The following is a 26,071-nucleotide window of genomic DNA, read 5'->3' on the forward strand; positions in this document are numbered from 1 at the left end:
GTGGCGGTCTCGAGTTACGAGCTGCTTGTAATTTATGACGACGGAAATATTACTCTCGTAACGGTGGCAGCCTTGTGGCATGATTGAGATAAATGCTAATGAATATGTTGTTCGATCATCGTATCGAGTATTGTCGAATATGGTTAGAAGCTGCGCGACAGTAATTTTCAGTGGATCGCGTGTACCACGGTTCGTACAGCTCGAGATGGCTACTTTAAACGAGGTTGACTTAAAGCAAGATGGTTCCACCATCTTTTTCACGAATGTAATTTGTAGAGGATTTCACGGGGATCCTTCAGAGATCCAGAGACGAGAATTAGTATCAAAAGCTGTGATATACGACCTTTGTACTTGGAGATATTTCTAAGATGAATTTGACAAAGTACTTGCAGCGCGAAACTGAAAATTTACGAAACGCTTAGAATATCGGTTGAAAAATTCATTAAATTCAATGAACGAAGGTTAAATTATTCCTCCATTAAACGAGTCGTATAATGAGAATATTGTGTTTGAAAAATAGGTCAAACTAGAGTATACATATATAATACAAACAGTTATGTGTATGTACACGTATAGCTTTGAGGTTAGTCTAAAAACAGCCTTTGGTTGTGCCTCGCGCTTGCACGGTTATGAAATTTCTCTAATTACGATATATACGTTCTGTTCCAATTTACGCGATAAGGACAATAATAATAATAATAATAACGAAATCAACAAAAATGATAATAGTAAATACACTTTGCATATTAATTTCATCGTCCACACCACATGTTTTTAATTAAATTCTAGACAGTTCATCGTAGAAATATTTCGTAAACGCGAATTTTTTAAAATTAGCTTAATTGCGCTATTTTAATGCCGATAAATTAACTCGGTATATAACAACGCTGGTATCCGGGTCTTACAATTGGGACAAATTCAAAGAACTAATCGAAACCAGAAGATAATGAGATATTAATACAAAGGATTGTGAAATCGTATCACGAGCGTACGAATCTATGCCAAGAGAATAGTATAAAAACGAAAAAGTAAAAAGTGGTTTGCGAATAAATTTCATTCCTCGTTTCTTAATTATTTTTTCAAATGGAATCGCCCTTCTCCCGATCCTAGCACAATATTGATACACACGATCCACATCGCCACACCTGTAATTGATAAATGAAAAAGAAATACAAATAGAAGTAAATTGTAAAAGAAAAATTTCGCAGCAACAATGTAACACCGAGCCGGCTACTTTATCGCGCGTTCTGTACACCCTAACCGCGTATACCCACTGTTTCGCGTTCAAAGGGCTTGCCCGTTTGGCGGGCAAATCGCATTTAGACGGTTCGCGCGGCGCGAACGAACACGTGACTTTCGTTTGTAATATTTAGAAGAATCCTCGTCTCGAAAACTCGATTCGTAACTAACGACCGTAATTCGACTAATGAAGCCGTACCGCCGATGCGTTCCGACAGAGGCCTGGTAATTTCCGGTTTCTTCGTTTCAGCTTCGGACGACAATGCGCGCCGCGAAACTAGGCTCACCCCGTCCGTGAGACGCTTTAATAGAGAAGCTCGCCTCTGGAGGCAGCTGAAGCGCTACGAATTCCTGCCTTCGTTTCTAATTACAATTTAAGCCGAGCCCGCTTCCTCTCGCGCGAGCCCCCAAAGTCGAGATTTCGCGACGCCGGATCCCTTCGCTGAAATATCATCGCGCTCCAGTTTCCCTCGCCCCCGCCGTTAATAGAAATTTAATCCTTCTGTCGTCGTTGCTCGCAATCCTAAATACCAGTTACCGGTTAACGGTCACCGATCGTCTCTATTCTGAACAGAGTATTGCGTGGAGAAAGAAAAAAAACAATTGCAAAAGGGCAGGGGAGCGATACGATATTTAACAGGAACGTGAACAGCGAAGAGTAATTTTTGTACAGTCACGAGTCTTGGGAATATTGATCGAAGCGTCTTGAAGTTGCTCGAAATTTTTTCCAGGAGTACAATTTTCGTTCTCCCATGAATACAATTAGTAGCGAGAACGTGGACGAGTCATTTTTGCTCAGTTACGAGCTCTACAGGGGAATGTATCATCGCTGGAAAGTTCGATCGAAACGAGTTTTGTTTTTCGTTCTCCCATGAATACAATTGGTAATGTGCGTGTGAACAGTGTCGGGTAATTTTTGTTCAGTTGCAGGCCTTACGATGGAAATTAAATTATCACCACCGACGAAGCCTGGCCGAGTCTGACCCAATACGGTTCTCGATTCCTTTCAGATCTCATCTTTCTTTCTCCCATGAATACCATAAGTAACAGTCACGCGACAAACACTCGAATGACTTTTACTCAGACCTTACGAAGCCCGACCAAGACGTCTGACCTATTCCTACCGGCGAATTCCTTCCAGGTCTCGGCTTTCTTTCTCCCATGAATACCATCTGCAAAGGGAATCTGAACAGTGTCGAGTAATTGTTCCCCGGTCGCAGAGCTCGCGAAGCCCGACCAATCCAATACGATACCTTCCACGACCGATTTTCCCTTCTCCCTGGAATACACGAGCATCGTTCCCCGTTCCACTTTCCCAGAAAACCCTCCCCTCCCTGATTTCCACGCTACAAGGTACCCGAACACGAAACCGACATCCCTCGAACCAACGCGGAAAACACGAGAGCTCGATCGAGTACCAGGCGATCCAGGGCAGTCGGATCGAGAAGAAAACATCGGAGGGTTGGTCGGAGGAGGTGAGCGAGGGCGTCGTCGACGTCGTCGACGTCGTGCGTCCCGACGCGTCTCGACTGGTCGTAGCCCGGTCTTAAAGGTCTTATAAGTATTCATCCGTTGAGAAGTATCGTCGATTCCGCACGGTGGACGGACAGCGGCAAAGCGGATTGGCAGAAGGGTGTAGGAGGCGCGTGGAGGGCGTCCCGAAGACGCGACCGACAGGGTTGGTTACCATAGGTGGCGCTGCTGCGCGCTGGAAAATCGATACGTATCGTCTCTGACGGAAGGCAGGCCGACTTTCCAGTACGCGGCTCGTGTGCACGAGGTAAACACGGCTCCTATGGCAATTAAAATGGAATGATACGAGGGGGATACTTCCAGTCCGTTTCACGGCGATCATCATGGTACGTTGAGCAAAACGGTTGACGGAGGACTGTCGCGGGCGCAACGATGACAACGTCCGTGAGACGCGAGCGACGACGGCCGGATATCTCGTACGTTACCTCGACGATCGCCGGGACGTATATCGATGTGTGTTCGTACACGCGAGAACGAGCGCGAACGAGCGGATCCGTTGGTCGCGGCTCGCGACAGTTCTCGGTTCATTGATCATGCTCGATCACGGACGGTATCGTTCTGTTTTCTGTGCAGTACGGTTTTGTGAATTACGCCCTCGAGCTGCTGGTTGTGAAGACCTTTGACAGCGAGACGTGGGAGGCGATAAAGTAGGTAAAACGTGGCCGCGTGTTTCGCGCCGACTCTATCGCGGTCCTATCTCCTCTACTTGTCTCGTTTGTTGCGTTTTGCATGCACCCTGCCCTCTCTCCTAGACACCGTAGACTATTTTGTTTGTTCGCGATCACCGAATCCCGCGATCGTTCGCGTGCCCGGTGACGAAAGTCAACCGGTCCGATGACGCTTCGGTAGACCACGTGGCACCATACACCCCGTCCTGCACCCGGCTTTATTCCCTGCCAGTGTGGCGGCGCGTGTAGCACCAAGTTCGATGCATCCGTGACCCGAATCTCTCGGATTCTTTAATTGAAATTTCACCGACCCCTCGCCCGGGGGACGCGTCTTCGCCTCGCAATACACTCGACGGAATTTATATTGAATTTCCCGCGGCCAATCGGAGCCGCGGAAATGATTGAATTTCTGATTCGACGGGCCTCTCGTCGATGCGGAGTGTGTTGCGCGCGCGTTTTCCACGTCCCGTTTCGATTCGGGGCGAGCGAATTTTGGCGCATTTCTGGTGGGGGTCGAACGCGTCGAGATCGAATTTCGGTGTTTAGTTTCGGGAATTAAAAATCCCGGTGTTGTTTCTTTTTTTTCTTTATTATTTTTCTTTTTTTTTCAGAAAAATTTGCAATGCATTTACGCTTAGAGAGGATGTGCAAACGAGGAGGGTGTTCGTTAGCGGAATCGATTTCAGGAATGAATTCTCGCAAATACGTGTTGGGAATTGATTAATATTCAAATCCGGGAATGAAAATTCGGAGCATTTTTCAATATCTTCCGTTTTTGCATTCGCAATGCACGCGTGTTTAGAGAGGGGGTGTAATCGAATTCATTCCACGAGATCGGTTCGAATGGACTCGTGCGCATTTGCAGTGAGAATTTTTATGCATTCTTTAACAGACTTTGTCGCTTCAATTGATTTTATTGTGCAACGTGTATAATCGATGTGTGTTGAAATTTTCTGCTTTCGATGTATTTGAGGCTGTGGTATTTTAACCGATTCCAAATATTGATTTATCGGATCGATGATACAAGGTTCGTGCAAAACCAGTTAATCCGGTGGGAAACAGAAAGAAACGCAGGATGCAATTCTACGAGTGCAATTCGTTCAACTTTATTTGCCCTTTAAGACGAACGATGAATAATGACGCATCTACTGACTTGAAAGGTGGTCGTTTTAACCACCTTATACGAAGATAAATGAACACGGAAAGGATGAATACGATTGTGACTGTAATTCCGAAACGAATTATTATTTTTTTGATACTATGGATTCTGAATTAGATAATAAATGACTTTATCGGTTCACGACACGGTACAACACAATTGTAATAAAATAATACAGCGCCAACTGGTGCAAACGAAAAGAAAGTTCAACCGAACGAAACGAAGTAGAAGTCTTTTGTTTTTATAAAAATTTCAAAGAAAATTTGCCGATCGAATCACCACCGTGTTCGTGTTCTTTTTATCGAATATCACGCTTTAAATATTTAAACATCGTTTTTCCACAACGCGGCAAGCGTTATCGCAAATGATAATTTTTATAGCCACTGCTACTAACAACGTAATTGCTCCCCTCGCGCACTTGCGATTCGTGCACGCTTTACTGCGCTATTCTTTACTCGAAGTTTCGGTGAAAGTACTCCTGATGTTTCCTTAATACTCTTTTTAGCTTCTATAACTTTCTTATTACGCACCGACCCTTCCCGAGGGCCTCCTCGGTTCCACACGTGTGAACACACTGGATGATACTCATAAACTAACCAGTGCTATCGTTTCTAAAGGTCGAGAACATACCGAACAATTTTTATTTTTACGGCTGCAAGCTTTTAAGGTTCTTTCAAAGTCGTTGAAGTTCCCATGCGACAGGCCTATGCTCTCTGCGACATATATTTTCACTTTTGCGTTGTTTCACTTTTCAGGTCAACGCGTTAAGGACATTTTAAGGCCGCCCGAGTTTCCTTTAACGAATCGTACGTCTTCTTTCCAACGTATATTTTCAATGCGTTGCTTCGTTCCGTAAAAAAACATCGAGGACGTTTCGAGATCACTCGTGTCTTAATTAATACGTTTCGTGTTGCTCTTTCGATACGGATTGAAAAATAGTTTAATTACCGCGAAGTAGAATTCTTTTCGTAGGTCGATCGTATACGACGTGAACTTCGATATTATCGAATTGTTCGCAACGTTCCACTCGAAATCCTTAAATAACGAAACCGCCTCAGGCATTTACAATTTTCACCTGGTCGTTTACACGTTCCTCGTGTAAACATTTTCTCTTCGTACACTCTCGGACTCCGGACACTCGTCGTATCGATCCTTTTATAAAAATCACTCCGAAACTTCATCTCGCTTTTACTTTCGGAGAATTTCAATCGTACTCGGTTATTCCTTGACCTACATTCACCCGCGTAAATTCATTTACCACGGTCTCCGTTTCTTATTTATCTATAAAAGAAACGAATGCAAACCTGGGCACGTGCTCGGAAAGAAAAGGAGCAACGGAGGCGGTAAATTTTGTTTCGGTTCCCTCGTCGGATCAACAAGTTCGAGTAATAAACTTTTGTGTTTACCTGGTGCTACGAGTGTATTGATTCAACGACACGAGGTCGAAATATTGGCACGCGTTCCGGGTGTTTGTCCACGGGCCACGGTCCACAGAGCGAATCCTTAAATCCTAGATCGAACAGCCTGCATAAATGTTTTATTGTTTACCGATCAAACTCTAGCGCCGTACGGGGAATCCCCCGTCACGCGTTTCGCTTCTTCGCGGTAATCGTAAACGGGCGTTGAGGTTAGGTTCGAAACTTCGTGACCGTTCGCGACGAAAACAATGTAATAAAGTACGTACGCGACTTTAACGAGCGCATTTTACTTCTTGGTAAACGATCGAGCGCGAACCTGTGTCCTCGCTACGATAAACACGACGAAACAGTCGTCGTGTTAACCTAAAATATGCAAATACCTGTACGCGAAAGAATCTTCTTCTTCGCGTGTCCCGTGCTGTGAATAATGTACAAAAAAGGACGAGACGAAAGCTCGTCGTGAATAATAATAAACGATTAATGAAATTTGACGAGGAAAAGGCACGTTGGAAACTTTGTTCTCAATTCGATACATTGGATCGATAAAATAATAATGGCGTGCAGACTTGCGTCGATAATAAAACTATATTTCCATCGGAAATTTAATATCGACTGTATCGAAACTTTAGGGAGATTTTTTTAATACATCGTTCCCTTGTCAAATTTTATCGATTGAATACTATTCACGACGATCTTTGTGTCGCGTGTAAATTTTTCATGTTTCACCTTCGGTACTTGTTAATCCGTAATATTTATTTATTTATTCACGGGCGCAGACCCTTCAGTATGCGGAAAAAGAGAAACACAAAGGCAGGTGGATATAGGTAGACAACATACGAGAGAGACTACATCCGAAAGTAGCACAAGAGCTAAAGAAATCGAGCAAATTGCCGTACTTGTTCACATTGATAATGATCCTAACGATACAATTAAATTGGCCGTAAAGTGACGAAGCGTTTCACAGCAAAAAGGATACGATTCCTTTTAGACACAGACGAGGTGTTTAATTTGAAGTGTAGCACGATTTCTAGGTATACGACACGTTTGAAACGTTGCATGTAAAAAGTAGATCAAACGTGAGACAAAAAAGTTTATACGTGACAAAAATTGATTAAATATAGACACTGGTTAACTTAACTTAAGAACAGCAATCGTGGAAATCTATATACCTTCCACTACATTATGCAAATATTTTTATTATCGATATCATACACGGTAGAATATACCAAAAAAATTATACTCAACTGGACATATTTTCGTCAATTCCTATATTTCGTTAATTATCGTACGAAATTTGCGTTCGAGACGTTTTCTCAAAAATAAACCGCGTTCGTCGAAGCCACGTGTTCGTGTAATTTATTTTCGGACACGTCGAAACGAACGCGCCGGATAAATTCGCGACAGAATACATAAAAAAAGGTAATCCACGGCTAGGGAAACTTTTTACGCCGGTGGTGCACCGGGAACTTGTACTCCCGGGGCGTTTTTATTCGAGGAACCCGGCCGTAGTTTCGTTTGCTCGTCAATGGAGCTTTCGAGTTTCCTACCGAGATTGCGAGACCACTTCGCGAAACTCTCTCGCGGACCACGAAATCTATAAGAAAAGAACGAGAAAGAACGGGCTCGGCCAACTGGTTCGTAATGTGAGTTTATGCGCCGTAAACGTTCTCCTTAGTAGTAAACTGCACGGAATTATCGCGAAACGCGTGTTCCAGATGGACAATCCCTTCCGTCAGCAGCATTCGGAAAAACGACAATGGGTCTCGCGTGACGTTACGTCGAATGTGAACATTTTTGGGTCGAATAGAGAGAGACCTCGATCTACGTCACTAAGCGGAAATTATTGTTACCTTTTTCGTGGCGCGTGGCAAAAAAACAAAGAATACTGAAATTAATAGCAGCGAGTAGGAAGAAATTGAGATGTGCTAAGAGAAGACGTCATTTTTATAATAGGTTGATCGATAAGTTTTGTCATTGGATAAGAAATGGAGCTACTAGGTTCGTTGTTTTATTTTTCTAAAGATGGTACTACTGTTTGATGAATATGTGTGAAGTTTCATGTAGGTTTGTCGAGTCATTCGTATATTTACAGTTGTTCAAAGTTCAAGTGTCATTGTATTTTTTTACAACGGAGAAAACGAGAAAACTTATCGAACAACCTAGTACTTATGGAGTGATTTTCATTTTGTGGCCAGCATGCAGTAACTAAAAGAAAAATGGTGGAAACATTGCATTTAACGTTGGAATTTACGTACGAAACCCGAAATAAGATTATGTTTCCAAGATCCTGCTGGAAAGATCTTCGAAGCATAATTATGTCCACAGTGAATGCTCCTTATGATGTTCGTTCTTCTCTTTATTTAAGTTGGAGAACTTATCTGGAAACTACGACCAGTTAGACTGTTTGATTGCACGTTTTTACTGCTGTCTGGAATTGCTGTTTACTCGGTGTAAACGCAGATTGTAAACTGCGTGTTTCGTGGGTTTACTAAGACTGAATTAAACGGTTGGATAGTATGTTAATGCACCGCTATTCGTGGCAGAGTTAGTGCGTGATTATCCGTGTATACAGTTCACCCTTCGCGTAGAGTCGCACTTTCACGAGGATAAAAAGGCTTTACCGACTTCGAGAACGTAAATGCGTTTTAGAGAGTCATCGTCCGACATCCCCGATCTCGGAGCACACGATGGAGGAAATTGATGTAAATACGTTTTATTAATATTCTCCTCTTTCGCGATGTTCGTGCACGTTTCGTGGTAATTGAACGAACCGAATATGAAAAATTCGCGCAGTTAAATACGAGCCGTTTAATAAAATTATAACGAATTATATCGAATACGAACTATTCGACTATATTACAACGAACGATATCAAATACGATCTATTTAACGATACTATAACGAACGGCATTGAAAATGAATCAATTGCAATGAACTGTTCGTGTAACATTTTCGCTAAAATATCATCAAGTCGATTGGTAAATTCCTCATATTTTAAATCATAATAGAGTGCCTCGAAATACCGACTGAAATAACCCTTGACCTATTATTGAAATTATAATAGAAAAGATATCTATATATATTTATTTCAACTCTTTTGAAAATCGTTTCGAGAAGTCCATTATCTTCTTCAACTCCATTAAATATATTTCTTTCGAGAACCAAGACGAATTCGAATAGGTACGAATTTCCTTTCTTTCTCAATCAAAGTTTAAACAATATTTAACTCGAATACGATCTTGACAGTTCACAGAAAAACAACAGGGGGGTTAACATACTGTATAGTTTGATGACAGGTAAAAGTCGATGTTCCTGTTGCGGTTACAAGCTTCTTGGAAACCTTCCGATTCGATTTCCCGTCTTTGCGCAGTAATTGCACTCCGCGACGTTGTTCCAGCTTGATGCTCTTTTCCTTGCTCGATGCAACATGGCCATAAGCACGTCCATCTATCCGTGTTACTCGACAGATAGTAAAGAAAGTTGTTTACACTGTGGAAGTATTGCTATAACAGACTACTTCTCTGAGTAGTTGTCACGATGCACGTATATTCTCGATGTTATTGCACGTATCCTTGTTACACGTACCGGAGCTCGCATTAAATTGCTTATAAATAATTGTTGGGGTACGCGTGTAAAGGTCGGCCGCTTACTCGAGACACCCTGTGTATCTCTCTAGACGATTTTTCATATAAATGAAACGAATAAAGACAATCTCCCAGAAATTGTTGGAAATGAAATTTTTCTTTTCTCGGACGATTCCATGTTTGAAATTGTGTGACTTTCGTTTGAAGCAATCCTGGACCGGAGAAATAATTTAGGATCAATTGTAAAATAAATCTATCTGTGTTTCACATTGAGTAATTTTCGTACGAAGTATTGTTCCAGTCGAAAAATTGTGTGGAATTAAGTGTAAAAAAATGCTTTCGTTTGATAAATTTCAAAAGTGTTTTCGTTCCCTTTGAAACCTCTATTAGTAAAAAAAAAAGAAGAAATACGTTTAATACTTTTTATACTCGACGATTCTATTTCGGTTTAAATAAAGAGGAATCTCGCTCGAGGGATGCTCTCTTGTCTGCGAAAATCTAAAAAGCTTTTCCTATCTTCCCGCCATTTTCGAGGAAAACAAGGTCAACTCTAAAGTATACAAAGATATTAACCTTTTAACAGTTTAATGCATCTTGAAGACGTTCACGACGTTATAGGGCAACCTCGTAACATTTAATACACTATTTTATATTTATTGAACAGATAATACACAACGAAGCAATACGTGTAGAGCATATTACGAAAAATTCTCGATAATATTTACTTTTAATAGTGAACGTAAAAGTAAAAGACTTTTGACATTTGAATTAATCTTCCTTCGTTATTTTCAACGCAGTGTTAAAGTTCAAGGTGAACAAGTATAGCGTTACAGTTCTATTTTGAGACTTGGTTCGGATCTACTTGTGTTCAATAATTAATATTATCTTCAATGATCTTCGTTCGGATGTATGTACCAGGTATCTTGCACTTCATAGTCGTAGATTAAACAGTAAGTTTCTTTCTTCTAAGTAAACTAATTCGTTCGTATCGCGATGGACTCGTATAAGGGCAGTGTTGTTTGCGAGAAACGCGCGCAAGGGACACTAAAATGTGGGTTAGGTCGACTAAGAGGACGGTATGACGATGACTCTTGAAAGCTCGTCAAGAGGGGTCACTTTAGTCGCCCTAAATGACGTTTCACAGCACCCCGTCGACAACGTGTATATAAATCCCGTGATATAATTTTAGAGATCTTCTTGGCTCGTTTCGAATGATACAGAAACTGTTCCAGGGCATTTAATGCACATGGTGTCCTATTCGTGCGTAAATATCTTTGAAATTTTTATTCGTATAAAAAAAATTCTTCATTGGTTAGAAAGTTTTGAAGTGGAAATTACACAAGGTGGTTTACTAAAAAGACATCCGAATATATTTTGCTCCCGTGCTCCCGTAAAATGTTTAAATACATACCTTCCTATTGTGACAGTGCTACGGTCGTCGAAGTGAAATCAATTTTCCGCGCGCGAATGTTAAAATTATTTCCACCTTCCGTTTAAGACGAATTTCTACTTTCGTTCGGGTAGCTACGGAAGGTCTTGAAAACTTGCACGGAAAGGTCGAAGCAAGCTCGGAGTGACAGCTCATATCCATGTCAAACGGTGAAGTGGCTTTTCAGTCTTACTCGGTAAACTCAATAGAAACCGCGGAGAGGGTTTAGCAACCTGTTAAAATACTCGGCGTTTGCCAGGCAGGAAGTATTTACTTTGTTCGACGCGTTAAACCGAGAGTAATTAATTTCCATGCGACACTCTCCTTTTAAACGGTACGCCATACCTCGGTAAACAATCCTTTCGCCAATTGCATAATCATACTTTCGGTTCCTCGGACGTTTACACCGGCCGATAGAAAGTTCGAGGTGTTGCTACTCGATTAGCATAATAATGCGAAACGACTGTAGAAACTTCGATAAATTCGATGTTTGTTTCCGTCCTCAAGTTTGAGGTCAGCTTGCACTTTGTTGGATCGCTAAGTTCCTGGCAATTAACACGTTCGCTAACGCTTGTCGTATATACGTGACGCGCCGATTCTCGTGGAAAATCATCGTGTATACGTGACATCCATGATTTTTACTTTTCGATCTACGAGGGAAAGTATCGTAACCGAGAAAAATTTCAACGCGCTTCTTTTAAACGGAACAACGTTTCGAGATCCTCTGAGATCTCAATCTGGCTATTCTTTTTTTTTAAATTTCGTTGCAAATGTGAGTATGTATACTTCGCGCTCGAGAAGATTGCCTCTGGGGTCCATTAATTCTTTTCGAGCGAGCAGAAAGTCACCAGGTCCAGCAGCAACCGAGACACCTGCTCGAAGAAGAAAGACCATGTTTGGTGTTGAGAGTTTGTGACCTTCTTTTCACACGGAAATAATTAATGGACCCCAGCGGCATTCTTCTCGGGTGCCAACGGTACGAATGCACGTGTGTATACTTGTTATCACGATTGCGTTCAAACGGTCGAATGCATTTTAATGAAACTTAATAAAATTTATGCTTTCTATTTTCGTCTCAAGGCCTGTAAGATTTTGAATAAAATTAATTCGTGTATGAAAATTTTTTTATTTCTTTTCTTAATATATATATTCGTTGTATGAAACAGTTTAAACGGGCATTTTAAATACATATCAAAAGGAATTAAATTTTGTACAAAGGAATTGCATAAGTGTTTCTCCGTCTTCTCCAATAAAGGAAACATTGAATGAAATTTATTCGTTGCGTTTGTGCATTCATAAAAACATGAACTATGTTAAATAAACTACTACAAATAAAGCGTAATCCGTAATGGATAAATTCCTGACCGAATGGTGGTAGTGAATGTGTTAAATCGAGATGATTCTATAATTAATTTTCTCGGCATAACTAACAGTTCGAGATCTATGGAACGATCTATAAGCTGCACGTGTGTTCCGTGTTTCTACATAACTTTCCCAAATGCCTTTTCCGTAAACTTTCCTAATTACTCTACGAGTTCAGAATTATACAACAAATCATAGAATTGTAAAACAACGACCGATTCCAAATTCATGAGCAGTAGTGCACGTATTATGCATGCCTTGCTAACAATTGTTTCTAAATAGAATGGACTTCGAACGTAGCGAAATGTTTATTCATATTTTGTTGATATAGGAAAGATGCGGCGGTTAACATGGAAGGACAGTTCCTGGTGCGCCAGATCTACGACGATGAAATTACATACAATATTATATCAGCTGCTGTCAATCGACTCAGTATGTACATTATTTTGCATTATTATGAACTTTTTATTCTAATAACGCTATTTGAAAAACAAATTACATCACCTTTTCGATTAAAGTCGGGCAGCCTGCTAAACTCTTCAGGAATATTGACACCCAAGTACACTACTAGTATTGCGAATAAATATTCATACTTAATTTACCCAACGATATTACCAAGCGATATCATAACAAGATCGACAGATGTTACGAGTGAATACCAATTTCAATTTCAGTTTATTTCAAATAAGATAATTCGTCTCTGATGAGGTTAACAGATAGCAAACGTGAACTTGTAATTTTTTTCAGTACTGACGTTCCTTTGACAAAATTTTTTGCGATGTTAAACTTTGTTAGGACTCTAGGATCTAAGATGTCTTTATCGCCTCCCTTTCATTTTCGAATATTCAGTACAGTAAACGATTTTTTAAAATTATTAGTCATATAACTTGTGTTCAATCCATTCCTATTCTCATTGTACAGTCCTCGATTATGTTTCCATCATTTCACGTAGAGATGGGACTAGTACCGAATCAGTGCTACAGATAATAAAGTATTATTTTTCGGGCTCAGAGACTTCGCATCAATTTATGATACCTTTTTCAATGAAATCCAACCGATATCGATATCGAATAACACCGGCTCGATACGGTTATTGTTGTAAATGTATAAAAAATAAAAATAAAAATCTAATCGGTAGGAAACAACCGCACGGACTAGTAATAATAATAAAAAGTTTCAATACGTTTCCAACTGAAATATCAAATTACACGGTTCTCGAAACTAGGCAACATTGTTACAGAATATCATTCTGTAAAGACCCACTACTGTGGAGTGTACATAACCTCAATAATAGGTATCGAGGAAGTATCAGATGGGTATCGATACCTTTACAAAGTATCAAACATGTATCGATACCTTCACAAAGTATCAAACATGTATCGATACCATCACAAAGTATCAAACATGTATCGATACCTTCACAAAGTATCGAACATGTATCGATACTTTCGTAGAAGTACAAAATGAATATCGGATCGTGTTCGATATCCACGTATTTCGTATAACTCGCTACCAGATTATAATTTACAAATTAGTATCGATGGTATCAATTCGGTATTATTCCCATTAGCAGCAAACACACGCTCTCCGACTCCCAGGGAGTTGACACGTAAAAGCGGTAATCGTGCCTTACGTGACAGACAGTCGGGGAAGTGACTTTTAGAGGTCAATTGAGTCTGCTCCGCTATAGCAGACCTGGGACGAAACGTGATTCTCTTTCTCATCGTTTTTTCCCCGCTTCTTTCATCTTGCCTTTGGCACTTTCTAACTGGCACAGTGGCGATTTCAGCGAAAAAGAAACACCTATTTCATACATTCTTTGTCCCAATACTGGACTCTCCCTGGTCGATAGTAAGTACACTATATCCACAGGTACAGTATATCTAACATTACCGATCCAATATCGGACTTGGAACGAAACATAATTCTATTTCTCCTCGTCCTAACCGTATCTTCTTAAATCCTTCTCTCGATTCTTTCAACCGTCAAAGTATGTACAACCACCAGTTATTAAATGTGGCAGAACCGCACAGGGCTCACAAATAGAGCTTAGAAATGGAAGTAGAACCCCATAGGGCTCCACGAAACTCGAGGATTTACTCCATATTCTTGTTATTACATTCGCCAACGACGTCGAATTGCAATTAATTTCGCGTACGAAAGTACAGATAATTGAGTGCACTAATTGTTCCGCTCGACAAGCTCATTCGTGCCAGGAAAATACCGTGTATTATTCCTCAGTCAAGACGTTCGCTAGGTACCCGGTCGAAGAACGACATTTTCCATTTACCGTTGTACCTCTTGACTCGTGGAACAATACCACCATAAAAACATTATCCTGAAGAGTCAGCTGCTGACAACCATTGAGTCGGTTCTAAGAATCGACCCTTTTAATTAGCAAACCGTTCAATACGCTTTATACTCGAGAAAACTTCCCACTCTGGTAAATTGAAGAACCAATAGCGTTAGAAAAATCTCCGAATTGTATTAAATTCGAATACGCGTTACAGCGAACACCAGAGTGAACGTAGTCGATATCCATTTGTCGTTTGAGGGTAGATCAAGCCCTGAGTTCGTTCGAGATACATTTTGTTATTCGAATTTCGGAAAATCGACGATGAGATTTAAAGTTCGAATAAGCGTTATCGCAAACACCGACGCTATCGAAATTTTGAAACAGTCATCGAAAATTAAATTGGCGAATGATAGGTCGGACTAAGCGGGACGGTCAATCCTGGGCTTTACGGCTCCAAGAGGATTCGTTCAAAAATCCACAGGGTTAGCTCGCGACATTAATATTCACGATCCAATTGGATATCCAATTCACCGAAACTTTATCCTATTATTCGTTAAAATTACGTTCTCCCTCTCGACGATAATCCGGACGTTATTCGTTTACAAATTGCCGCGTTACGTCTGTTCAACTTCCAATGGAATCGACGATCGTGAAAATCGATCGAAGATACCCACGAGAAATCCCGTGTGCTCCAGATATTCCCGCCAACGAGATCCTGGAACAATTCGGTCGGATGTTCTTCGAGTTCTGCCAAGACTCCGGCTACGACAAGATCCTCCAAGTGCTGGGAGCAACACCTAGGGATTTCTTGCAGGTAACGTATCGGTTATTGTTCAAATTTGTTGCTCGGATTCACGATAGATATACCGTTCGTTCTCCCCTTGGGACGGATTGAATCGAACGAGAATTCGAAAAATTCTCCACGAGTGCTTCGTGTATTGATAAAATTGGTGGTTGGGATTTTCGAACATTGCGCGAGCCATTGCTGTATCGTAATGCAGTCCCGAGAGAAGTTCCCTACTCGTGCTTCGTAAATTAATAATTAGCTGCATCGTAACACAGTTGTAATAAAAAATTCTCTATCGGTGCTTCGCGTATCACCAATTTTCACTTTTGGACATTACACGAAACACTGCCCCATCGTAACACATTCCTAATAAAAAATCTTCCATCGATGCTTCGTACGATCATAATTCTACATCTCAATTTTCGAACATTACGCGAAATACTACCCCATTCTAGAACAATCCCGATAGAAATCTTCTATCGATGCTCTAGAAGTTCATAATTTTACACCTCAATTTCCGAACATTACGCGAAGTACCATCCCGTCCTAATGCATTTCCAATAAATAATTTTCTATCGATGCTTTGCACGTTCATAATTTCACACCTCGATATTCGAACATCTCGCGAAGTACTATCCCATCCTAATACATTTCCAATAAATAATTTTCAATCGACGCTTCGCACGTTCATAATTTTACGTCTCAATTTTCGAGCATTGCCCGTAGCACTATCGTATCGTAATACATAACGAAAAAAGAAAAACTTTCCACGGTTGGTTCCGCGTATCGGTAATTAGCAATCCCGATCACCGCACATTAAACGAGGTATCGCGGTAAATCGCGCGTAGACGCGTCGCTCTTTCTTTCGTTGTTCGAACGTTCACTTTCGCGTGGAGCGAAATTAAGATTACCGCGGGGGAGTCGCGCGGTCCTCGACACCGGGTGATTTCAACGATTCCGTTTCCACGCGGTTCGAAAGTGAAAGTCCTCTCCAGAAAAGATGACACGTAGGCAGATCGCTCGCGAATCGAGCGTTGGCCCGCCGCGGTTCTTCCACCGACGGTTTCTATTTATTTCCACCGGTTGTTTTCGCTCGTTGCTTCGTTTCGAGCGCCTAAGCGGCGCACGTGCACCTGCGTACCGCTTCCCGTGGAATGTTCATTCGCGCATTCCGCGCCCAACGCTTTCAATGCGTTTCTAAACGTTGGATACCGGACACCGTTCCAGGGAAACACGACGGACCGGTCACCGATTGCCGCAACGTGTAGCCTGAGTAATTGGACAAAAAGCGCGTAAACTCGTTCGCGCGGACGGAATACGAGCGCGGCGTTACCGCGGGCTCCGCCGGCGCCGAATTTTCTCGCCCGTTTAATCGATAAATTGTTGTCACCGCTCGTGTTTCGAAACGATGTTGATCTTCTTTAGCGACGAGCTACGCGCACGGAATTTCAAACGAAACGTTGCCAATTTGTATCGTTCGATTCAAAGTATTTAGCACTAATTAGTTATAATCGTGGTGGTACAATTACGGTAAATTACAGCACCCAATTATCGTACTGAATTACAGTAAATTACGGTACTAAATTGTGATAAATAACAGTACTCAATTATAGTGCTGAATTATAGCAAATTATAGTACTCGATTGTAGTACTCAATTATAGTAAATTGTAACACTCAATTATAGTACTGAATTAGAATACTATAATTAGTAAGTTTAAATAATCTTAGTACTGATCACTAGGATAAGTAGAATTAAACTATCCGCTGCTTATGTTTCTTTAACTCGAGCAGTGTCAAGTACTAGAGCGAGAAGGTACGCAAGCGAAATCGAATTTTATTTATAGTAAATTTTTAAATTTTGTATTTCTTATTGGATATATTTAGGAGAGTATTGCCGAGTTGGTGTGCTTCTCCGGAGGAAAATGTGTACAAATATGCGAGTTGGTAATAATTCATGAGTAGTACTTCCGTGGAGATATAATGAAGTGTATATATAAATTTGAAGGGAATATAAGTATATAAATAATCATAATGCCAAGGAACTGAGTTTGTTTCAAAGATTCCGAGATTACTCTTTCTGCAGTGTGGCGTCAATTTTGAACCGTTATAGATGTTAAATATTCCAAACAGTACCGTAAATTGTGTCTACATTGCCGCGATTCCTTCACTTTAACTGCGAAAAATAACCTCAGAAACTATCTCTCCTAATAATTTTTCATTTCGATTTGCTTTAAAATTTGCCTCCAAAAACCAGTCCATACTAATCAATTAGACCCACGTACGATCGAAACGTTGTTAAATATTTTTAATTGCCCGCAATAAATTAATTGTCTTACCCTTGTAAAATCCAATAGCAGAGATCGACGGTCCCCGATTATTAATCGACCGTTAACCCGACTCGAAGATTACAACGTATGTAAGAATTCTACACGTATATCTTCTGGAGAACGTAACGCGCTGGAGCGAAAGGGAGGTTGAATGTGCATTTGAACGAGAAACGAAATTGAATAAAACGAAGCGCGGGTAACGCGATACTTCTGTCGCGATGAATGCGCCCAATGCGATTAACAAATGGAACGTCGACGTCGCGGAGTGGGGAGATTATCATCGCGAGGTTTTTCTTCCGCGAGGTTTCATTTCCGGTTCTGGCCGAGTCAAGTGTCACGTGCAGACGGTTCGTTCTCGTATCGGTGCACGTCGGACCGAGATATTTTACGTTTCTGTCGTTGGCGTTTCGCGCACCGGGCCCGATGTGTCGTAATTGAAACTAATAGCGCACCGAGTCGATACCAGCCGACAAGTATTATAATCGCGATCGCTCGGCGTTCCAACTCGCCCCGTTGACATGTAAAATCCGATCGTTGCACGAAGCGGTGCACGGTGGCTGACGATGCAACCACCTTCTGCACCTGATGGAATAACGCGCCTGGTTAGTTTCAATATACCGATAGACTAACAAGTGTCTGGTATCGTTTAATTACAGAATTTGGATGCCCTTCACGATCATTTAGGCACTTTGTACCCGGGAATGAGGGCGCCCTCTTTCCGATGCACCGAGAGACCGGAGGACGGGGCGCTTATATTGCATTATTACTCCGATCGACCTGGTTTGGAGCATATCGTCATTGGCATCGTTAAGGTATTTTAGGGTAATTACCGTAACCGGACGAGACTCGGTCGACAAAAATCACCAGACACAGTTCGAACGTATAATATCGTTCACCGAGTATTCCAGACATCCGCGATTCACTATTTCGCGGTTAACGTAACGGCGAGCGAGTTATCACTTTCCAGTGGCCATTTTGTGTCAACGTGGTTCTCGTTAGAGAGAAAATATCCGTGTACGGAATAGGTCAATTGATCCGAAGAGTTTCATCCATTAAACGAAAGAGCTGATTGGGAATTCTGATATAGGAATTGGATCGAACGACTCTTACTGTCTTCATAATGTTCTGCAATTGAATTCTAGATGCTATTTTACGGCTTGTTATCGTATTTTACGTATTTGCTTTTACACGCGATCACGATTAATATACTTTAGGATGGAGTCGATTAGAAAATTGTACGTAATTCATTTGAAAGAGTATTTTTTTTTTTTTTGTATGGAAATTGCAAAAGTGAAAGAACGAAGATCGTTAAATATGTTTGACGAGCTCGAACCGATAATTGAATTCTAATAATTGAAGTATAAAAACTCACCCGAATTTCGATACAACGGGAACAGAAAATGAAAATGTGTTCGTCGCGTCCATAAACGCTATCGGTCGTTTCTTTTCCCGTTGTATCTTACTTAACCCCTGTAACCTTCTCTGAAATTTTTATTTGTCCGCTCGATCAGTTAAGGATTTACGGTTTAGTTGATATAATCGAAGATGCCGCGCTGACACGAGAAAGTGTAAAGCAGAGAAAGTGGGAGAAACGTGATCACACATCTCGAAGAACATGGAGGTTAGGTTATGTGCAATCAGCCGTAGTAAATTATCAAAAGACTATGAAACGGTAGAGAGTAACGTACGTCGTGATCGGTTCAAATACTGCTTGAACAAATTGAAGTAACGGCTACTTTAATTTTATAAATTACTTCTCCAGAAAGTGGAAGGAAACTCACGAAATTTAGATCAGATTAGTGATTTTCGTAGATCTAGGCAAAGTCACCTTCACAAATTTTACTTAGATGGAAAAGTAATGATTCTCTTCTTATATTTCCCTGTCTTATAAATTTTATCAATTTTGCCACTTATTTACGTATCCATTTAACATAACATAAGTTTAGGTTACCGTTTCCTGTGAAATAAACAAGATAGAATTTTTTCAGGCAGAATGCTTACGGTGTCCGATGAACAATGAACATTTTACATTAAAAAATGTTAACAAATCGGAAAAGATCCCTCATTTTCTTATCGATCAATAAATAATATAAAAACTACACTTGGCCATCGAATATCCAAATGCGACTAAATGAAATAAACCGCAACGAAGAAATTATACTCGAGTATCGGTGCATTTAGAAACTCCAATAACGTTAAAAGCAATACGAACGAAACGTTGAAAATAATCTTCGAAAGGAGACAATTTACATCCGTAGAATCGAGACACGATTTACCGTATGCGTTTACTTTTTATGCGACCAACAGGCGCTCCGCAATAATAACATTTATACTGATTTACTGATCGCGATACTCGTTTTTGTTGGCCCTAGTTAAACGCGCGTTAGATCGATAGGCGTTCGCTATTTAATTTTCGTCGTAACAAATTCGTTCAGGCGGAAACGAACCGCGATTAAACGAGTTATAACTTTCATCGCCATAGACCGTGGCGAAAAAGCTCCACGGCACGGATATAGAGATGCGGATATTGAAGACGAAAAACGAGTGCGATCACGTGCAATTTCTGATAACCAACACGTCCGGTCCAGGAGTTGTTTCGAATCCCATGATCGCTGAATTGGAGACCTTGTCTGTGGGTGAGTCACACGTGATATTTTTAACAACAATCTCGAGTCAAAAAAAATATCTTCTCGACTTAACGAGACAAGATTTTCGAAAACACAATCCTCGTAGTTTTAATTCTCCATCTCGTGAAAAGTAATCGTGATAAAAATTCTTTTCGAATCTGTTCCAGAACCTAAAGTGAGCCCTATGACGTTCTGTCGAGTTTTTCCGTTCCATCTGATGTTCAACCAAGATCTCACCATAGTTCAAACTGGATGCACCATAACTCGCGTTATACCCCAAGTGTGCTCTGGTACTTGCAAACTGAACGACATTCTTCTGACCGTAAGTTTAGACTGTAATTTTATTATCCGATGCAGGAAATGTTAAGAGTAAACTTTCTAATTTTATAAACCAACACGAAATATGTACGCATGGGTATCGATCATTTAAACTGTCATATGTTTTCGTGTTCCCGATTATTTGCACCTTTTGCGATAAAGATACACTGCTATTAATCTCTTTCGGTAGCGGAATGTATAAATCTAAGATCGGAAAAAGGAAAAAAAGGTGTTGCGTGGATACGGAACCTCTTGGATTCATATTTCCAATGATAATCAGTTGAAGAAAAGTCTCTGATTTAAACTAACTATTACTATGGTTGGATTAAACTCAACTGGGCCGTTCGCGACCATTTTCGTGTGTGAATCACGTCACGAACGACACTTACTTTCACTCGACGCCAGATTGTCGTTTGGGGCGGAGCCAAACGCTATGGTGGGGATAATCTTCCAATGGCCTTGAGCGGTCAATTGATTTAGATCTAGTTATAACGTTACCGTCTCTTATCGATAGTCGTCGAAGCAAAATATTATACATTCCACAGTTTATTATCACCTGTCACATTCGTATAAAAAGATCAATATAAAATATACACTGCTACCCGTAGTTATTTGCTCTTGTGTAATTGACACCACGCTGAGCGTACTTTTTAATTAAAACGAACAATTTTAACCAGACTACTCTTGTAACTCGCGTTTTTTTTTTTTTTAATAAACCTTTATTTCTCTTACTATGTTTAAAAATCGTTAATACATTTTATTCGTTGTTTCCTCCTGTGTATAGAATTTCGTAAAATAATATAGATTCAAAATATTGCAATGTGCACGATACTGTGCCCGTACCAAAATATCGCTTTTCATACACGATTTATCTCGACAGTGTCGCAACGCGAGTTTACCACAAAAATCACATCAATGTCAATTATACGGGAAGACCGTCCATATAACGAGCAGCGAGTAGATCGATGATCGCGTTTTATTTTGAGAAAATGCGGCATTAGTTAGCGTGGGCCACGAAATTACGTTATTGTCCGACACGTCGCGTCGTGGCCACCAGCTGTTATAATTTATGCGGATTTGAACGCGCGCGCGCGATCGTATATCTTTCAAATGCGGTTTGTTTGAAACGATATGACACGCACGGTCGGAACAGAGCCATTTAACATCATTTGCATAGCTGCTCGTGCATGCGTCCGAGAACGTAATCAATTATCCGCCCATTATTATTCCTCTGTTGTCGACGTTGAAATTCGCGTCGAGATCTCAAGAAATCGCGGGTTGAAACGACTCTGCGCGCAGGCGCGACTCGATTCGTATCCGACGATTTATAGTCACTCGGATAAAACTCGAATGAAATTTATTTCCGTAATCGTTTTTGAATTTACGCTCGAAAATGTGGAACGAGTCATTTTTACGAACCCTTCCGGATAGTCTAGACAATTTCTTTTCTTAAAAGTGATAATACTTTTTTCCTTTACAATAACTCAATATTAACTCGATATAAAACCCCCTCGATAAAACACAGTTTCGTGTGCGCGCGGAGCTTCTTAAAGAGGGACGGTAACGAACTTTTTCCTGGGATCGATTTTTCGTATCTCGTGCTGAGACCCAGTCACGTGCAAACCATTCAAGAAGAACAGTGTACAAGATACACCACGGGTGAGCGCAACAGCCAGCGCGTCTCGTACTTCAAAGCGACGTCGCACGCGTATCTATGTGACAACACTAATGCGAAATAACAATTCTTATATTTCCCGTCGTATCGTCATAACAGTATTATCAATGGATCGTTGAGGTTCTCCCGATAAAAATGAGCCCAAACTCGGTCATATTCGGACCATTTTTACATACGCGTCATACGAATTTTTTTTGAAAAAAGAAATCAAATTGTCCAGAATTAAAAATCGTCCGAATAGGGTCGTGTTTGGACTCATTTTTATCGGGAGAATCTCGCCGATCTACTAAACATACTCTCGCGAAGATAAAACGAAAAATATACCAAATTTTAATTCGCATTAGGACCTATCTCACCTACGTGCACACGACACGTTTTAACGTTCGAGCAGCTGGTTTTACATAGCTTCTCGAGTCAAAAAATGTACAGTAGTGAAGGTACGTTTACGGAGGTAAACCGTGGCTATTTATCGAGGGGTTACTACATCGTGAATGTTCTTGTCGGTATCGATAGTGAAGCCAGTCCGTGTATCACGCATTCAAATAAACCTGCGACTTTTGTTCTCGCAGGTCAGGCCGCATTTAGAGTTAACGTTCGAGAACATTTTGTCTCATATAAATACGGTGTACGTGCTACGAACGAAGAAGGGCGTGATGCGAGTCAACGCTACCGAGGAGTACTCCTACCTACGCTTGAAAGTTAGTACCGATCCTCAGACGCAGCTGTACACGGCAGCACATAATTTGTAGCTGCGTTTATGGATAAGCGTTGTCACGACCGAGTTTGTTGCTCTTCCAGGGTCAAATGTTGTACATACCCGAATCGGATCTCGTCATCTTTCTCTGCTATCCCAGCGTAATGAATCTGGACGACTTAACCAGGTGAGATTTTACAGGGAATTATTATATTTCATGCAAGGAATAATCTCTCGTATTTGAACCAGCGGGCACGAATATATTACAATAATGGCGAGCTTTTACGAGCTTGGTCGGTGGACGTTTTAATGAATATTGCGAGAAATGAAAGACTATACAAAGATATAATTTCTCGAAAACTTTTTACCTAATGAATTTCGTTAAGCTACATTGTTTCGTTAAATAAATATTATTTGACCGATAAAATGGAGGAAAAATAATCGGCGAGACCTTGTTTTAGATCATTTTAAACGAAAATAGTACGTTTAACGTACAGTAGAATTTCGATTAAATGAAACCATATTTTCTGACCTATCCTAGTAACTTCGATTCGTCGAGAACCGGGAAAATGCAACTATAATTTATGCGCGTAGCCAAATCCGATTAAACGACCGTTAATTCGTAAATTCCCACGGACGCGTGTCGCGATAGCGTGTATGCCACGGATTAATTTCACTATTTCTAGGGACACGTTAATCCACGCGGTATCGCAATTGTCGAATAGTTACAAAATTGAATTTCAATCGGTGTAAACAACGCGTACACGTTGCACCGATCAGTCAACGCGCGAACGCGCGGTGCGCCGTGTTCCGCGTGCAACGTTCTGAAACCTGTAAAACCGTCGACGGTGCAATGTAAATCGATGCAAACAAATGGGCATCACGAAGAATGCAACGCGACGGGTTTCCACCTATCGAACGCGAAACACTGTTGCACACGCGATCATTCGTCTAAATTATAAGTCATCGGGGGGCATTGCTTCCGTTTTTAACGCCGATACTCGATAAGTCGATGAACTTTGAGAAAATTCTTGTCTCGAGAAATTCTTGTTACCTTGTTACCAACCAAATTCTTGTCCCCGACCATATGTTGAAATGCATACATGCAATGCACGCAATATGCAAAATATTTGTTTCGTTCGCGTACCTAGTCGAAAAATATTACTACGTTCCCCTCTCGCTTGACAGACAAATTTTTGTTATTATTAACGACGTATAAAAAAAATTTGGCGTAAATAATTTATATTTATGGAGCTTCAAGTGCTTCATTTTGTGGGGTACCTTTAGATATCTCCCACTCTTTGGATTTGTTTGTGCTTGATTTGAACGTGGTGTACAATAGAAATACAGATTTAAAGTCACTTTGCTGTTTTGGCAAATAATAATTATTGTTCGATTACTTTTAATATTTCGTACGAATACAGAAATTTACTAGAACTAAATTTTACGATACAAGATACAAGAGGTAGACACGAAAGTAAGAATTATTTAAGCTGCACGTGACAAACAAATTAAGGAAATCTGGCTGGATTATTAAATTGGAAAATCAGCTTTGCGCTACGTAGAAAATCTGAAACAATACGATTGGAACGACAATGTCTATAATTGCGTCAAACGCGACACAATTATAAACGTCAAAGCGCTCTTTCGTGAAATCTAGATTTAAAAGCATTTTGTTATTATTATCATTAAAGGTCTTTTTACTGGCCACGCGTGTGCGAACACATACGCACGGTTATGTACAGAAATAAAATAAAACCGAGCTACGTACTGCGCAAAAGGCGATGCACGATTAAAAACAATATTACAAAATCTCCAGTCGAAGCAACGTTCTGAACTAAAACCAATCGCAAGACAAAGTGAGTCTACTCTGAAGAACCGCGTTAGGAATAAAAAATGTGTCGCCATTTTCGAAGAGGGGAACAATTTCGAAGAGCACGTAGTTACGTGGGACGGAAACGGACAAATTACCGTAATAAAAATTTCAAGCAACGAACGAAAACCGAACGACCGTTTTATCTCGTTGCTCGTTGAGTACACGAATCGGTGTAGCGTTGCTCTTACCTGTTATACGACTAAAAATTTCACTCGTCTCCGATCTCGGAAGGAAATAAATCCTACGAAAGGTACGTAACAGCGAAAAGAAATTAGAAATTTATCGAGAGGCGATGCAACGATAAACGAGGGAACCGGTGCCTCGTGACCGGTACGATAAAACTGAAAAATTCATCCTCGTTTCGCGTTAAGCCGACGCGATCTTCCCGACACCGGAGAGATCATATTTACGAACACAATACGCGAAACGAAGTGAGAGAGGATTCAGGAAATAACCGCGGTATCGGTTAAAGGAAAGGGCTATCGGTATTCGGTACGGTTCAAGGGCTTAATTGCCAATCCGATCGGAAAGAAACAAATGGTTTCGTGATGCTCCGAGTGGAAACTTTCCCCGTGGATCGGAATGCCGAGAAATACGGTCGAGCACGATATTCCGCTCCGTGACAGGGGACTTATGCGAGCCACTCTAACCGGGTCGTTATCGTAAATCGACGTAACGTGTTCCGCGGCCGGTAAGTAGGCTCTGCCTATTAATTCATCGTAACGTATCCCCTGTCTTTGCGCGGAAAATATTTGTCGTTGGCAAAATAACGGTAGCGGCCGTCCAATGGCCACCGAAGCGACGCCTCGTATAATTGCAACGATTCCGCAGCCCCGACGCGTTTACGCTTCGCGTATAAATTCTCGTCACGCGGCCACCGAATTGGCACCGTTCGAATAATCTTCCACCTCGTGTTCTTCTCGTTCTTGTAATTTTCATTCACGATTCTCTACCTACCCTTGTTCTCCGTTCGTTGGGTTTGCACCTCGATGGACCGTCGAATGCACGAAACATGGCGTCGTTCGTCTCGCTTCGCGCGTTTCCAAAGATCGGCACCCTTTTTCATCGAATTTTTCCG

General features: G+C 41.0%; 1 protein-coding gene across 1 annotated transcript in view; it reads left to right on the forward strand.

Annotated features, from left to right (window-relative positions):
* Window positions 1-2,850: 2,850 nt before the first annotated feature.
* The window catches only part of Gycbeta100b (guanylate cyclase soluble subunit beta-1-like), a 41,847-nt gene continuing 18,626 nt past the window's right edge, over window positions 2,851-26,071 (forward strand). Inside the window, exons 1-9 of the mRNA XM_076323139.1 lie at window positions 2,851-3,098; window positions 3,346-3,419; window positions 12,724-12,824; window positions 15,384-15,502; window positions 18,460-18,615; window positions 20,286-20,439; window positions 20,598-20,752; window positions 22,993-23,121; window positions 23,222-23,304. Of these exons, the coding sequence (XP_076179254.1) occupies window positions 3,096-3,098; window positions 3,346-3,419; window positions 12,724-12,824; window positions 15,384-15,502; window positions 18,460-18,615; window positions 20,286-20,439; window positions 20,598-20,752; window positions 22,993-23,121; window positions 23,222-23,304 (974 nt within the window). The 5' untranslated portion in view covers window positions 2,851-3,095. The remainder of the gene's footprint in view (window positions 3,099-3,345; window positions 3,420-12,723; window positions 12,825-15,383; window positions 15,503-18,459; window positions 18,616-20,285; window positions 20,440-20,597; window positions 20,753-22,992; window positions 23,122-23,221; window positions 23,305-26,071) is intronic.

Source organism: Ptiloglossa arizonensis, chromosome 11 (genome assembly GCF_051014685.1).
Source record: "Ptiloglossa arizonensis isolate GNS036 chromosome 11, iyPtiAriz1_principal, whole genome shotgun sequence".
NCBI classification, from domain to species: Eukaryota; Metazoa; Arthropoda; class Insecta; order Hymenoptera; family Colletidae; genus Ptiloglossa; species Ptiloglossa arizonensis.